Raw genomic sequence first — 14,312 nt, forward strand, 5'->3', positions numbered from 1 at the left:
GGGTGCTAATAGATTATGCCGCAACGATTAGAAAGGCAATAAATAACACCTGGCCGGGATCACATGCGTGTTTGGCCCGACCCGCACATGTGGGTGGGTGGGGGCGAGAGCACATTGAGGACAGGTCCTCCGCTCTTTTGTCCTGGTGTTGACAATTTAAATGTTTCGGCCAAAGGGTAATAGCTGAAGGCTCAAGGGTCGCGTCCCTCAGAGCTGGGATGAGCTTCGGACTGGACTGTGAATTGAAACAACTGACTGGAGTTTTTGGAACGAAATCTACCATGTACTCGTACTCCCTTAAGTGGACCTTGGACTCGCTCAATTTCCAGATTCTAATCACTTTCAGGAAGGAGAATAGTTTTGTTCCCATCGAAATAGATAGGCAGAGTCACCTGCTATGTTCTACATGCCTCTATTCGCTATTGTGGCCAACCCCTGGCCATAATTAGGCGGCCAGTTAAGTGTCAAAAGGATGGCAGACCCCCATCCCCGATCCCAGACATATGCTCTAAAGCATAATGATGATGACAATGATGGGCACTGAACCACCCCAAGTTCCATAGTTTTATAGACACACATCTTGTTTGATTTGGTGGCCTTCTTAGCATGAATTTTAATACACTGATACAATTTCGATTACTTTTTGGGTGGGTGTACGTTTGTCTGCCTATGTTGGAAGAAACTCAACTCATTTAACGAAACAAGAAGCGAAATAAATATATTTGGGGAGAGTCCATCCTTAGCAGCTGGACCCGCGCTGAGGGCAATTGCCAGTGCTGCTGGTGGAAGCCTCCGGGCTGCCACCGTGGGGCAGCTGCAAGGCGGCAATGCGCTGCCATGTCTGGTTGAAGTGGCGCGCAGATCGGGAATTGGACAGCTTCGCAATAGGTCCCAGCGTGCGATACCCATTGCCAATGTAACGTACGAAGCCCTTGGCAGTGAGGTCCATGAGGGCTGTCTTCACCTGGGCTTCCAGATCGCCACAGGCGAATGGTCTGTGATGATGGAGGAATATTGTTTGGCTTACATGTGTGCATTGTGAGATTATTGTAATGCATGTCTTACTCCTTTTTTAGCATCTCTATGATAGTAGCCTCCTGTATGCCATCGACGTAGCTGGGATGATCCTGAAAGACGCGCACCATGTCCATGATGTAGAGCGGCAAGTGGATATGATAAGCGTTGAAGGGCAGACTCGAAGTGCTCGGCGCACAGTCGCTAATCGGGGCCTCGTCAGACATATTGATTAGTCTCGTGGCAGTTCTATATTTATTCGTATTCTACAATATTTTTTCGCCTGTATCTCGGAAAAGCAGAACAGGGCTTATACACATATCACATGTATGTGAACCCATTTTAGGCAGGGGCTACTTAGTCATGCCTACTCGGACTTGGGTTGCCTCAAATCCCAAGCGCTAATGTCATCCAATTAGAGGTGTCATTAACGGTTTGTCGGTGTCGAGGTCCCTTGTGCTCTCCAATTATTGACCCAGTAAAATAGAGTACAAATATTGAAACAATTACATGTTCGGGGTTTTTATTACTTGGTAATTTGCCCAATACTTATAGTAAAATAGTCTCTGTCCGAAGGGTTCTCTCCGTTCCTCCCAGTGCATTAGTCGTAGTCCTTCGGATGGGAGGCAATTTATAGATTTCTCCACTAATTTTATTCCTAAAGACATATTTTCTATGCATAGTATAGTTTTTGAATATGTATGGTAAACCCGTTCTTCTATTAGATCAGACATGTCACCCCAGCACGCAATCCTCCTATTCCGTATTCCGGATTCCACCCATTGTTAGGCGACGCGCCATAAAAGACATCGAATAATAGACATAACTCAGAGCCACGCCAGTCAAAGGGTTAACTGTGGCAAAACTTTTACCCACAGATAATAAATTAGCGCATACCTTACGAAATGTTATGAGGATGCGACTGTTTTGCCGTCTAACTTCCGGCTACGATGTGGTGCCCGGGGCTCAAACTGCCAATTAACCTTTACAAACAGGTGACACTTTCTCAACTGCACGGCACGGGACGAAATGTGATGGGATGGGATGGGATGGGATGGGATGGGATGGGGCACATGAACGGGTTGAACGAAGACTCGTGCGGGAAGACGGTAAAAGTAGCGTTCCGGGACTTCTACGCCAAGGGGGAGTGTAACTTCTTAGATTATCTTTGAGTGAAACAATATGGAAAACCCTACTGCACTACACTGTCGTTATGTGAATATTTCTTTTTTGGTGGTGGTACGGTGGGAATACTCGTATGCAAATACATAACTCTTTTTTGGTTCTTCTCTGTTCAAATTCTGGAGAGTCATGCTTGATCAAATTGGAGTTGCGATTAGTTTGCTTGATGTCTTCTTTTCAAGGATTCGCCAAATCGGGGTCGGGTCGCTCTGACGTTGCACTTTTTGGCTTGCTTTCTGGAGTTACATTTCCTGGGATGAAGAGTAATAGATATAGCTTATTGCAAAAATCGATTGGGATTAGTCCGCCCCTTTTTACAGACTATTACAGCAACTTTCCCCAATAAAATGACGGTCGAGACTCGGCATTCCCATTGGCCAGTTCAGTCTCTGCCCCCTTGACTTGCCACAACCTCTTGAGCCGCATAACAGTTGGTCAAATCCTATATAACCTGGGGCTGTGGCAGTGGCGGGTGGGTAAATCAGGGCGACATGTGGTCAACTGCCGTGGACTGCTGCTTGAGGCCGGGACTGGGTGGGTGTAGTCCCACTAACCAGTTATATGAAGTCCTTGTAACCGGGCAGCAATATAAATGCCAGTCGGCGTAGAAAAGTGTCATGTATTTGACGAATAATTACCGTCAACATTGCGTGATTGGTTGAATCAGACGGGAGGGCGTTTTGGCTGGCTTAGGACTTAGCCGAGGTCCCCAACCAAATCGGCTGCCCGTGGTGGGGTTGCCAGGGGTATGCGGATGGGGTTGTGTGACAGGAACCTATAATTACCAGACCAGGCAGGTGGTCGCCAGACCAGGAATCCACCATTTAGTGCTCCGCTTTTAGACACACCGCGGACGTTGCCGCGAACGGAAGTCCGGGGCTTATCGCCAGAATGTTGGCCGGGATGCATTCACCCGGATCGCCTTCAGCTCAGTCACAGGCACCGCCGCCGACGCCCTGCAAATCGCCCATCCTGGACGTGACCGAGACCCTGTCGGTTCATAGCGAGATGGAGCTGGAACTCGAACCGAAAAAAGCGTTGTATTCCTTTGGAGCCCCGCACAGTCACGGTCACAGCCACAGTCATAGCCTACGTCTGCCGGGCCTCAGTATTCCCAACCTGATCAATAGCAAGAATTCCACTCTGCCCGCCTTCGAGTACATCGCTCCGCCGAACCACGCCCTGCAGGCCCTGGAGTTTCCCCTGATGGAGTTGAACCATCGTGTGGGTGTTGGTGTTGTTGGCGGCATGTTTCCCGGCTTCTTGCACCGACGGTCGCGCGGCGAGAAGCGACCGATTCCGGATGCCCAGAAGGATGCCAAGTACTATGAGCGGCGCAAGCGGAACAACGAGGCGGCGAAGAAGTCACGGGATGCCCGCAAGATCCGAGAGGATCGCATTGCCTTTCGGGCCGCTCTTCTCGAGCAGGAGAACTCCATTCTACGGGCTCAGGTGCTGGCCCTACGCGACGAATTGCAGACGGTGCGGCAGCTCCTGGGTGCCACCGCCGCCGGTGGCCTGCTCTCGATGCCTCGCCAGATGTGAGACGAAGCCTATGGGGCAAGTGCTTTGTACATACAAGTAAAGTGAGGAAGTGATCTAGCTGTAGTTCTGCGGTGCATGTTTGTTAATAAATTTTTGAATTTATCTAAATCCTCTTGTTTAAATTCGAGTGTTTCGATTTGCTGCTTTTTGAAGTAGGCTCCTGTCCCAGTTTCAACGTCCCATGGTTCTGGAATACCCGAATGTGTATTTCTGGCTCACCGCAAGTCAACAGGTGTATTAGTGGCGTTGGGGTATGGATGTGACTCTGTTTATGTATTTCCTCAGTCGATAGTATAGTCCTTTCTATCTGCTATTGCAGAGTGTCATCTATCAGCCAATGAAAAGCTTGAAAAATTAGGGAAAACGAACGAATAAGTGTTTTTCCTGATCGAGTGCAAGATACTAGAAACATAAAGAACATATTTCGAGGACTGCTTAATTTAATTATAGAAAATATTAGACTTCAATTGAATTTCGACGAGTATTGGCTATTGAGAATGGTTTGTCAAGTTCCAAGGATGGTCGACTTATTAATCCACTGGGGTAGAGCCACCGAGTTTCTTGAACCATGAGTAGACGCATAGCCAAAAGTACACGGTGAGAACTGTGGGCCAAATAGCGATATGCAGATTTTTTGTTCCCAGAAATGACATGATAAACGTGCTTACCCAAAGATATGACCATGACAATAATGGATTCTGTGTGGATTGGTTGGTAATTATGTATCTTATTACCTAAACCGTAACAGATCAACCAAATTATGCCCACTATAAGGACAATTACGCGTATGATACCAGTTATCAAGTAGAGAATAACCAGCTCTTTCTTAGGCTGCAAATAACGGGACAAAGAGTGGTTTACAATAACGCGACCCATACCTTAAGGATTTCTCAAGGACACATACCTCGAAAATGGAAACAATTAGCAGGACGCAGGCCACAATGTGAAGAATGGAGACAATCAAGCTGAGATAGTAAACCACATTTACGTGCATTCCTGAAATATAGACACACGATTTAGACACGTTCAAGATTACGTACTCGACTTACCTCTGCACACCCCACCGAGAATAGAACACAGTATTAATTCCACGATCCCAATAAGTAACATACCCCATTTTAGCTCCAGAAGGCAAAAAACCTTTTTGATCTGAATCATTTTCACAGTTTATAATAATTTTCGAAATTTTTCGGCAATGTTTTTCTGTCTAGCTGTTGTTAATTTCAAGACTACCTTGATCTAATTAAAATTTAGATCTGGGCAATTCTCTATATATGAAATTATATTCCCAGACTTGCATTCCAGCTTTTTAAGGTCTGTAGTTAGGGTGTCATCACCTCCATCAATATTCACCTGGGCCCATTTTGAGCGTATAGGAAGGGCTCGGTTAGATCCTTATAATATATGAAAAAGTATACAGATACAACAGCTCAAACTCCATTGACAAGGAAAATACGATTACCATCGGTTTTAATTTGTAAAAATTCTCATAGAAATAACGAAATATTCTAACAAATGTGCATGTGCATAAGGTAAAGATATCAACGTATACTATAGCTTTGCGAAAGCCCTGTCTTTCCCGTGGCCTTTCTAGCCTTGCGGGATGTCGGCTCCTAGTCCTGTTTTGGCTTATCCTCGCCGAGAAGGAAGCGTCGAACGATGGGCAGCTTGTAGATCGGCACCGAGAGCACAGCACCAACACAGGCACCAATCCAGTAGACAATGATGTGCTCGAAGTTGGTGTGGCCGCGACATCCCCACTTGAGGGCGGTGGCCAACACCGGATTGAAATAGCCGCCGGAGAAGTTGAAGGCTGCAAGCAGGGCATAGTTGAAAGCGTAAACTACTTGAGACCAGATGACAGCAGTTGGAAGGCACGCTTTAAGCGGGCGCACGCTTACCTGCCACCACCAGGCTGGTGCCGATGAAGGAGTCGATGTAGCTGGCGAACTTGGGCTCCTTGTCGCTGAGGGTTTTCGATGCCAGGCGGCACAGTAGTGTGGCCACGCCCTCAATCACGGCTCCCAGGTAGGGGCTGACCTGTAGATCGGCACTGCAGGACTCGAAGGCCCGTCCCTTGTGGGTTTCCGCGAACTCCAGCCACCAGAAGACTTGCACGATGCGGTAGACGCAGCAGCCGCCCATCAGCTCGGCCCATGTTCGCAGTGCCATCTCCTTGAAGCTGGTGCGCCCCTCCAGTACGTCTTCCATGTGGGTGTAGGGGCAGGCGGAGGCGTCGCCCCAGACCTTCCCCCACCACACCGTCAGCACGAACAGGCAGACAGCATAGGCCGCCACGCCAAAGTTGTCCGCCACTGACAACGGCAAAACCTTAGCCCACACTCGAGTCCATCGCACATGCACCACTCACCACTCATCACTCACCTATGATCAGCTCGAAGCAACAGGCACAGAGCTCGGCGGCGGCTATCGCCTCGTTGACCAGAATGGGCACGATTCCCTCCCGTGTCACCAAGCGCCGGCTAACCAGGCGGGCAATCTGGGCAGCCACACAGCAGCCGACCATAAAGATCCCGCTGACACCCAGCGATGCCATCGACATGTCCTAAAAACATTTGAATAAGTCCAATGAAAGACCAGGCACTCCTTAGTGATTATACATATATGATATGAAAACAAAGCTGACTTTAAGACTTCTCCTGCCTCAACCTTGGCCGGGTATGGATCATGGCAACACTTTTGTTTTGAGTAAAATTGGTTTTCTATGCATAGGCATGTTCATGTCACACACTACTTAATCTAAGCACACGAAAAATGGACTAAAAATAGATACGATACTGTTCTTTCTTTGAATCCCATTTGCTCTTATTGCAATTATTGTGTTTTTATGAAATGATTTGACCTCGCACCACACTGCTAGAAGTGATTTAAACTCAAGTTCAAGTTTGTTTTTTGTGCATGAAATGTCCGGTGCTATGATGGATTGTCCCAGAAAATACATACTACGCAATTGGAGGATTGGATACAATGCGATCGGATACAATGGATACAATGTGTGTCCCGTAGGGCCGCCGCGAACACTGAGAATTGGCCGCTGACTGATATTTTGTGCTAGCGAATTATTTATTGATCGTTCTCTTTGCTCGCCGGGCAGTCATCTGGCTTTGGTTATAATTAAACTAATGCTCAATACGCGCACTGTTGACGTCATAGAATGCTCTTTGGCACCTGCTGAAATTCAAAAAGCGCGGCCAATACAGCATGACTGAATGGGCAGCACTGGCCAATACATGTGCCAGTGCCGATGGTGTGTCATCGATAACTGCACAGCTGATTGATGATATTTTCAAAACAAACGCAAGTAAGTTTTTTTTTACATAAGAAAAGCGAGGTTTTGTTAATATATGAGATAAATTTAATTACATTTAGTGTTACAACAACTGTGCAGATCTCATATTACAAGAGTAAGATGGCCAAGCTCTGTGCCTGCAGTGATACAACAGTTGCATCAACGCCGCCTTGGAACTGCACCCAAAAAAACCAAGATCCTCAATGAAACTGGCTTTTCCGAATGGCGGACCATTTACAGCCTTCCGTCAATACGACTGGTGGCTGCATTTAATAGGTTAAAAATCTACCAGGCTGTTGTTACAGCTGCGGGAGCTCCCATTGCCTTTGCTCTCGAACAGTCCGGACACGCTACGGATGCACTGGGAATCTATGCCGCCATAGGGGTTAGTGGGCTGATAACCCTAACCCTAGCCAGTTTTGCAGCGACAAATCTCGTTGGATTTATATACATCAACGAGCAGCAGGACATGCTGAAGCTTGCCTATGTGGATTTCTGGGGCCGCCGTGTAGAGACTTTGGTGGAGACCGATGATTTGCTCCCCAGCTGGGAACGGGGGACAATGAGCCAACTGAGATTCTTTTTGCCCATAGCCCTGCGGAGTGATGCCAAAAGGCGCTACAAATTGTTGAATCGTTTTGGCAACATTGCCGATCCGCAACTGTTTGAGGGTCTCTTTGGAGATTAATACCTAAGAACCATAAGATTGGAGACACTTGTTACTAGTTACTAGGTGTGCAAACGTTTAATTGTACAGTCCTAACATCAAGAAAATAATATCATCTAAGTCTAATTGTTGAGAGATTGTATTCGCAGGATTTGCTCCTACAATAATTTCCTTTATTATTTTCCCAAAGCGATGGCCTCTTCTACCTGCAATATAATAATGTAAGATATAAATATACAAAAGAATGGCTGCCCCCGGAACCTACCGTATCGGGCAGCTTCATGTGAAAGGTTTCCGGCAGCAGCAGCGAAAGGAGACCAGCAATCAGCGAGGCGGCTCCAAAGAGCAGCAGTGGCAGGGGCTCGTAGTATGTTCCCTGCGTGAATGAAAACGATGGCAAAAACTGTTCGATTGAAATGTACAAATAACCTACCAGCAGCGGCACAAAGGGAGCCAGCATGGCACCACAGCGAGCAAAGGTGGACATAACACCAACGCCTCCACTACGTATGACCTGTGGAAGATTACAACCATGTGAACTAGTCTATCAAATTAGTCAATTTGAAGGTCTTCACAAACCGTTGGCATCATTTCCGCGGTGTACGTATAGATGACGGCAAACGAGGACGTGATGCCCAGCTTTCCAATGAGAAAGAGCGTCACAATCAACCAGTTGGCACCTTAGATGGAATTATAAAAGGTAAAACATTATGCGCATCTAAGAAAAAGCACGCATAAACTATGACTAAAGCGGTATGCAACCAAACATGGAGATGGACCCGACTCCACGAATATTTACCCTCAGCTTGAAGTCCGCTGGGATTCCCCTCGACTTGTACTTTGCAGGCATGCACAGAAAGCGCTCGCATTAAAATTAGTTTTAAGTCTAAATTGTTAAGTCTACCACATACGCATAGTCATATAGCCGCTGGCCACACAGGTGATCGAACAGAGCAGCAGGGATCCAGACAAAGCAAGTTTGCGGCCTAGTTTTCGCAGGCACAGCTGTGAAAAGATGAATCATAAATTTGGGACAATTTCTGATGGATACTGATACTGAACTTACCCACGCCAAGCTGTAGCCGGGGATTTCCACAAGGCAGACCAGGGTAAAGTTCAGATACTTGTTGCCACTCAAGCTGGTCGAGTTCAGGGAGAGTCCATAGTAGACGATGGCATTGACGGCCCAAATGAAGAGCATGTTCACATAGCGAATAATCAAAGTATGAGAAGCAAAAACCTCCTTGACGGCCAGCCAAATTTGGTTATTTTCTTGTTTCTCCTTCTGATCATAGTCGGTACTTTCCATGTCCAGTTCCTGCTGCTTGAAACTGGCCAGCAACTCAATTGAAATATCCCGGCGATTGACCTCCGCCGCTCTCCGAATAATCACGCCAGCCTTCTCCCGCTGGTTGCGAGCCAATAGCCACCTTACCGACTCTGGCACAATCCAAAAGTATCCCAAAAAGATCAGCGGTGGTATAGACAGTATAAGCTGTAAGTTCCGCCAATTGGGAATGAACACGGACAACCCCAACAGGGCCTCGCCCACCGCATAGAAATAGTTCAGTACAATGGAGGACATCTCGCGCTTCCTCGGCCCCACCATCTCCACGCCAATAATGAAAGCCAGCGGATACACGCCGGAGGTGCCAACGGCATTTAGCAAGGCAAAGCTCAGAAAACTGATGTAGTCCCAGGCCAGGGCCTGCGCTACTCCAGTCACAGCCATGAACACGATGCAGAACAAGAATATGCGCTTGCGTCCAAATCTGAAAGTAGACAAATCGGAGGATACTGAATGGATCTATGTTTCGTCGATCAGACTCACCGATCGGCCAGGTAACCGAACAACGCGGTACCGATCACCAGTCCCGCAAAGTGTGTGGTTCCCACAAAGGCCAGCTTCCAGGCGTTCTCCTGGCACGTCAGCTGCCACTCCTGCACAATGGTTCGCTCCTGGGTCCCGTACACGAACTGTAGGCAACGCTCCTCCTCCTGTGTGAAGTTCTCGGCCGTGCATTGTCCCGGCTGCAGAGGGTCCCAGCTGAAACCACTCGTCTCGTTGGCCACATACCGATCGCAATTGGCTGGCGTGAACAAACCCTTCTTGCTCCAAGTTCCAGGCACAGCTATGTGCAGCCAGTCGGCATGGTACTCTGGCGCCTGGATGCTGTCGCACCCGGTTATGTAGCAGCGGTAGGTGGGTTTGCCAGCAGTGAACACATACGACAGACTGTTTGCTGCGGCAAACAGAACGGGCAGACAGATAAGCAGATAGTTCCGCCGCTGATAGCGTCCGAATTCCCCAATTTGAGTGAGTATTTCATCAAAGTCCAATAGGTCTGTCGTGGCTCCGGCTGCTGAAGGGGACATTTTATCCTTTACCCAAGTGGTATCTGCCGTAGGAATCTTGGTACGTGTTCAATAAGTCACTTAACCGCTGCTCCAGAGTCATGGGATTCGAAGTACATATATTGAAGATTAGTTGATAGACCTATGGGGAGCGTATGGTGTTTTTGTGTGAATGGAATCTTGGAAGATACACACATACATATGTATGTACGTATGTATTTATAGAATATTTATTTTTACCGGCAACAAGGGTTCAAGGGAATTATTAGGTGAATACTTTTTAATTTGTATATGTATATGCTGTACATTTGTGTAAGCTTATCTAATGTCTGTTACCGATGTCTGTCCACAAGTCATTCAGTAACATTTATTAATCGGTGTGCATAGCCAATGCCAAAAGTAAGGCAATTCGTTGTGTTCAAAAAGATTACCCTGAGCTCCGATACTCCTCTAAAAGCATCTGACTACTGGGTATTGTTAAGTCGAGACCTCTGGCTGTGGCAGACGTGTGTGATGGTGTGGCATCTCAGCAACTTATTAATTACAAGAATACTTCATGATCAATGAATGGTTTCAGCGTCTTGAGACGAACATCAAGTACATATTTCTGTGCATGCATGCAATCCAATCGTGGCCAATTGGAATGAATTGTTGCATGCCACACAGCGGTAAACAAAAGTGTAGAGTGCATCGGGGAGTAGCTGCCGCAGGCCAGCGCTAAATGATTGATGCGTGCTGACTATGCAATATGACTGCATTATGGATGAGCCATGGGGGGAATTGCCCAGCACGTAGTCTGGGATCCGCATGGGGTTTTTGATTAGGTGGAAATGCAACTACCATTAAAATTCGCCCATGCCTTATTAATTCATTGAGTTTGTGAGAACATTTGCCAAGCGTTCAGGTGCATTGACTAAGCGTCCAGGGTCTGGGCCAGTCGATAATGGGGACTCTCCCATTATCTAATCGGTGCGGCGTCTATTTAACGATGCACTTACGAACTTCCAAAAATAATTATTTCATTTCACATTTGCTCTGCTTGCCACACCACGACCTGCTATTATCGCACTTGACAGGTGTTTTCTAGTTGCTATTAATGCTTCACCCTTCAGTGATTGAGGCGCCAATTACTTTGAACGCTATTGGCGGCCTGTTTTCTGGGTCCGGGATTTTATCCGCTTCGTTCGTGCCATTACCGCTCGCCGAAACGTCTGGCGATAAACTGAAATGTCTCAAAACATCATGCAAACACGAACAGAACAGGCCCAAACTTTTACTAGAACGCTATCTTACGCTGTTCTTTCTCGTTCTAAAATCAAAGTAGCCGGCATTAAAATCAATACAACACCTGAGCGGGAGAGCTGGCGTAATGAGAATTTAAATTCTCCCTGCTCTTGCATTCATAGAACGCTTATTTTTTTCGTTAATCATTTGAAAAATGAGTCATTTGCCTGCCTCGAAAGAGCAGATCCTATTTCTACTGTCTTATGAGAGCGAGAGCGTATTCTCTGTGTTTATTCATAATATTGAATGAGGAGAACCAAAGAGACAATATGAGTAAAGATCTCTGCTCACTTCTTTAATTTGATGAATTTTGAGGCGAACTCGTAGACCCCTACGGAGTTGTTATTCTTCTGATCGTACTCCACCCAGTCGTCTTCCGATAGATCGACATCCTCGAAAGACTGGCCATTTTCGGAGGAGAAAACCTTCCAGCCGGAGCGGGGGGAGAAATCAACAGGTTCCAGGCCGCGACAGTCAAAGATGACGATAGTCTTAAGTTTTCCACTATCATCCGCCGTGTAGGGCACTGCAGGGACAAAATCAGTGAATGAACCTTCTAAATATGTAAGAGCACTCACCGTTTGACTTTTCCACAATATCGATGCTATTCTCCCGACTGCACATTTTGCATTTCATGAAGAAATTAAATCCGGCCGTGTTCCGGGTATCCTGCTGCACTCGCTCCGATTCGGTTATGTCGTGCCATTTGTCGGACTGCTCGCCGCAGTTGCTGCAGGTCAACTTCACGAAGAATGGATAGTCTGGATGGGAAGTCTCTAATTTATCTATGTTCTCCAATGTGGCAGATATTTGAAGTCCCACGCGAACCATTTCTGCAAATATTTATTCTACGCGGTGGTAGCAGCTGTTTGGCGATATTGCCAGACTGCTTAATTTTTGCTCAGCTGTTAACTTTCAACTATCAATATTTTTCGAAATAATATCGATAGCGTCATCGATGGTTTTGTAGCCCCAATGGGCAACGCTGAGAATTTTCACAAAAGATTTTGGTATAAACAAAAGTCAATTTCTTAAATTTAACACAACAAAAACCTGCTAACAATGGATCTCAATATGAAGCCTTCACTAGCTGCCGATGAGATGTTTTCAGAGGGCCCTGGCTATATGGAAATGGACGAGGTGAGTTTGAATTCAGCAGGGTGGGGAAAGTCCTAACAAAAAATATGAAAAACAATTAATTATACTACCATGACATTTATAGTCGGGCGGCGCTACTGGCATGATGATGGATCATCTTCCCACCAATGATAAACATGTGCATGCTGATTTTTACAATAATTTCGATGATCTGTTTGACGATGACAATTGGGCCAAAGTCAAGCAAACTGGCGACAATCCCAAACAGTAGATTAAACTTTGTACGTAAGTCGCCCAAAAGGGGACAATTACTATAAGCAAAGGAATATATATGTTGAGTTAATTTCGTTTAGTTCATTATTCTGTTTTATTTGGGCAAATGTCTTGGATAAGGATGTACAAACAATGCTGAATTGGTTGGCTGCTATAATATATTCATTTGGTTCGTATAACTAACCTAAATATTGCCGTTCGAGGATAGTGCGGTGGTGGATTTGAACTTTGGCGTGGCGTGGTATAAACTCAACAAAATGCTTAATTTTTGTACAAAAAAGAACCTAGAAACTATATTTAAGATATCAAACTGAGTCGCATGCGGAATGATTGAAGACATTGACATCGAGATTACATGTACACATTAAGGATAAATCTGTATGGATCCATGGAATTTGTTAAACAAATTGTACGCAATTAAGGCTGCATCTGCTTATGGCATAGCTAACCGTCTAAGGGGGTGCCACAATAGACCATAGACACCTCAGTGTTGCCATAGACAGCAGATACTGTGGGAAAAAGCTTTTTATCGGGCAAACCTGAAACCAGATACGGTAAATAGTTGGCAGTGAGCATCTAAAATCATTAAAGAATCACCAAATGATAAGCTCACCTCGAAAGGCCACGCCCAGAAACTCGTAGTTCTTTTCAAACGATAAAGTATTATCATCACAGTCCAATATGACGCGAATCCTCTCGCCCACCTGATATTTGGGTGCATTGTTCAACAATGGATAACCTCCCTGCATGTCGCCGTTGTGCAATAGATGGTTCTCGACCAGGTTCCAGCCCCAGCTCTGATCATCGGACCCCAACAGGGCCACATAGCCGTGACATTGAAGGGCCGCCTCCTTCGTAGATATCCCAATTACGGCTACCGTTCCGAGTGGACCCTCCCAGATGACTTCCCAGGCATGGCGTCCGTGTCGAAAACCGATTTTGGCCCTTGCAGCGTCTGTGCTCTGAGCCACGGGGTTCCTAGCAACGAAAGAACATGGAGTCTGCTATATTTTCGTTTAAGCCTACTACCAAACTGTCTTACCGATGCAGGGTGAATCCATTCGGCTTAATATACACATTTCGCGAACAATCGCTGGGATTCCACGAATGAAAGAACGCTCGCAGCTTTGTCTTGTAGGTGGGGACGGGAGACAGCAATTCCGACTTGGTGACTTCCTTTGGCAGCTTGTTCAGACAGTGAAACCGCCAGACGTCGCTGTTCTCGTCGTTTAGGAAGTGGAACCAACTTTTGCAGACTTGCGAACAGCGGCCCAAGTCATTGAGGTCCAGGTACGAAAATACAACCTCCAAGACATTATAATTGCACAGAGCTGCCACACGATCGACCATTTTGTTGTTGTCTGGAGTCGATAGTGTAGTGTCCTCGCTGTCCTATCCACTACTCGCTTGGCTTTTTCCGCAAGTATAGTATATAGCTCCTGTGACTCGGACTTGCTATATCTTTTCAGGTGTTCTTCTCGGTTTATTATTGTAAGCTAGCTTAATCATTGTTTTTATCATAAAATTTCTGCTTAATTTATTATTTGACTCGAGGTGGGACCGTATAAGACATGAGTGAAAAAT

At 46.3% G+C, this 14,312-nt stretch overlaps 9 protein-coding genes across 11 annotated transcripts; 3 read left to right on the plus strand and 6 right to left on the minus strand.

The window, feature by feature from the left end:
- Positions 1–588: 588 nt before the first annotated feature.
- Positions 589–1,292, minus strand: LOC6590065. Its single transcript, XM_002016361.2, has 2 exons — positions 1,066–1,292; positions 589–995 (listed from the first exon to the last, which is right to left on the minus strand). The coding sequence occupies exons 1-2, from the start codon at positions 1,239–1,241 to the stop codon at positions 740–742; spliced, it is 432 nt and encodes a 143-aa protein (XP_002016397.1). The 5' UTR covers positions 1,242–1,292; the 3' UTR covers positions 589–739.
- A 1,795-nt stretch (positions 1,293–3,087) lies between these two features.
- LOC6590529 lies at positions 3,088–3,741 on the plus strand. Its single transcript, XM_002016362.1, has one exon. The coding sequence runs from the start codon at positions 3,088–3,090 to the stop codon at positions 3,739–3,741; it is 654 nt and encodes a 217-aa protein (XP_002016398.1).
- Positions 3,742–4,163: 422 nt separating this feature from the next.
- Positions 4,164–4,922, minus strand: LOC6590530. Its single transcript, XM_026986473.1, has 4 exons — positions 4,791–4,922; positions 4,646–4,737; positions 4,410–4,572; positions 4,164–4,345 (listed from the first exon to the last, which is right to left on the minus strand). Exons 1-4 carry the CDS (start codon positions 4,897–4,899, stop codon positions 4,272–4,274), a joined length of 438 nt encoding a protein of 145 aa, XP_026842274.1. The 5' UTR covers positions 4,900–4,922; the 3' UTR covers positions 4,164–4,271.
- A 255-nt stretch (positions 4,923–5,177) lies between these two features.
- On the minus strand, positions 5,178–6,801 carry LOC6590531 (aquaporin-11). The gene is made up of 4 exons (XM_026986028.1): positions 6,706–6,801; positions 6,127–6,307; positions 5,643–6,056; positions 5,178–5,554 (listed from the first exon to the last, which is right to left on the minus strand). The coding sequence occupies exons 2-4, from the start codon at positions 6,302–6,304 to the stop codon at positions 5,355–5,357; spliced, it is 792 nt and encodes a 263-aa protein (XP_026841829.1). The 5' UTR covers positions 6,305–6,307; positions 6,706–6,801; the 3' UTR covers positions 5,178–5,354.
- Positions 6,802–7,001: 200 nt separating this feature from the next.
- Positions 7,002–7,844, plus strand: LOC6590532 (transmembrane protein 186). The gene is made up of 2 exons (XM_026986057.1): positions 7,002–7,063; positions 7,132–7,844. Coding segments are annotated over exons 1-2 (609 nt in total). The 5' UTR covers positions 7,002–7,062; the 3' UTR covers positions 7,740–7,844.
- On the minus strand, positions 7,778–11,269 carry LOC6590533 (organic cation transporter protein). Of its 3 annotated transcripts, none has more exons than XM_026986055.1 (9): positions 11,205–11,269; positions 9,550–10,215; positions 8,785–9,490; positions 8,630–8,723; positions 8,518–8,556; positions 8,298–8,398; positions 8,152–8,232; positions 7,984–8,094; positions 7,778–7,924 (listed from the first exon to the last, which is right to left on the minus strand). In XM_026986055.1, exons 2-9 carry the CDS (start codon positions 10,092–10,094, stop codon positions 7,895–7,897), a joined length of 1,707 nt encoding a protein of 568 aa, XP_026841856.1. In that variant the 5' UTR covers positions 10,095–10,215; positions 11,205–11,269; the 3' UTR covers positions 7,778–7,894. The 3 variants fall into 3 exon arrangements, with proteins under 3 accessions (XP_026841856.1, XP_026841855.1, XP_002016402.1); XM_026986054.1 differs by having other exon boundaries at positions 11,072–11,266; XM_002016366.2 differs by lacking the exon at positions 8,518–8,556 and having other exon boundaries at positions 11,072–11,266.
- A 278-nt stretch (positions 11,270–11,547) lies between these two features.
- Positions 11,548–12,188, minus strand: LOC6590534 (UPF0587 protein GA18326). The gene is made up of 2 exons (XM_002016367.2): positions 11,936–12,188; positions 11,548–11,883 (listed from the first exon to the last, which is right to left on the minus strand). Exons 1-2 carry the CDS (start codon positions 12,186–12,188, stop codon positions 11,645–11,647), a joined length of 492 nt encoding a protein of 163 aa, XP_002016403.1. The 3' UTR covers positions 11,548–11,644.
- A 203-nt stretch (positions 12,189–12,391) lies between these two features.
- Positions 12,392–12,798, plus strand: LOC6590535 (COP9 signalosome complex subunit 9 homolog). The gene is made up of 2 exons (XM_002016368.2): positions 12,392–12,497; positions 12,580–12,798. Exons 1-2 carry the CDS (start codon positions 12,420–12,422, stop codon positions 12,724–12,726), a joined length of 225 nt encoding a protein of 74 aa, XP_002016404.1. The 5' UTR covers positions 12,392–12,419; the 3' UTR covers positions 12,727–12,798.
- Positions 12,799–14,235, minus strand: LOC6590536 (F-box/SPRY domain-containing protein 1). The gene is made up of 3 exons (XM_002016369.2): positions 13,771–14,235; positions 13,342–13,706; positions 12,799–13,267 (listed from the first exon to the last, which is right to left on the minus strand). Exons 1-3 carry the CDS (start codon positions 14,076–14,078, stop codon positions 13,173–13,175), a joined length of 768 nt encoding a protein of 255 aa, XP_002016405.1. The 5' UTR covers positions 14,079–14,235; the 3' UTR covers positions 12,799–13,172.
- Positions 14,236–14,312: the final 77 nt, after the last annotated feature.

Source organism: Drosophila persimilis, unplaced genomic scaffold (assembly GCF_003286085.1).
Source record: "Drosophila persimilis strain 14011-0111.01,24,50 unplaced genomic scaffold, DperRS2 tig00000002-arrow-pilon, whole genome shotgun sequence".
Lineage (NCBI taxonomy): Eukaryota > Metazoa > Arthropoda > Insecta > Diptera > Drosophilidae > Drosophila > Drosophila persimilis.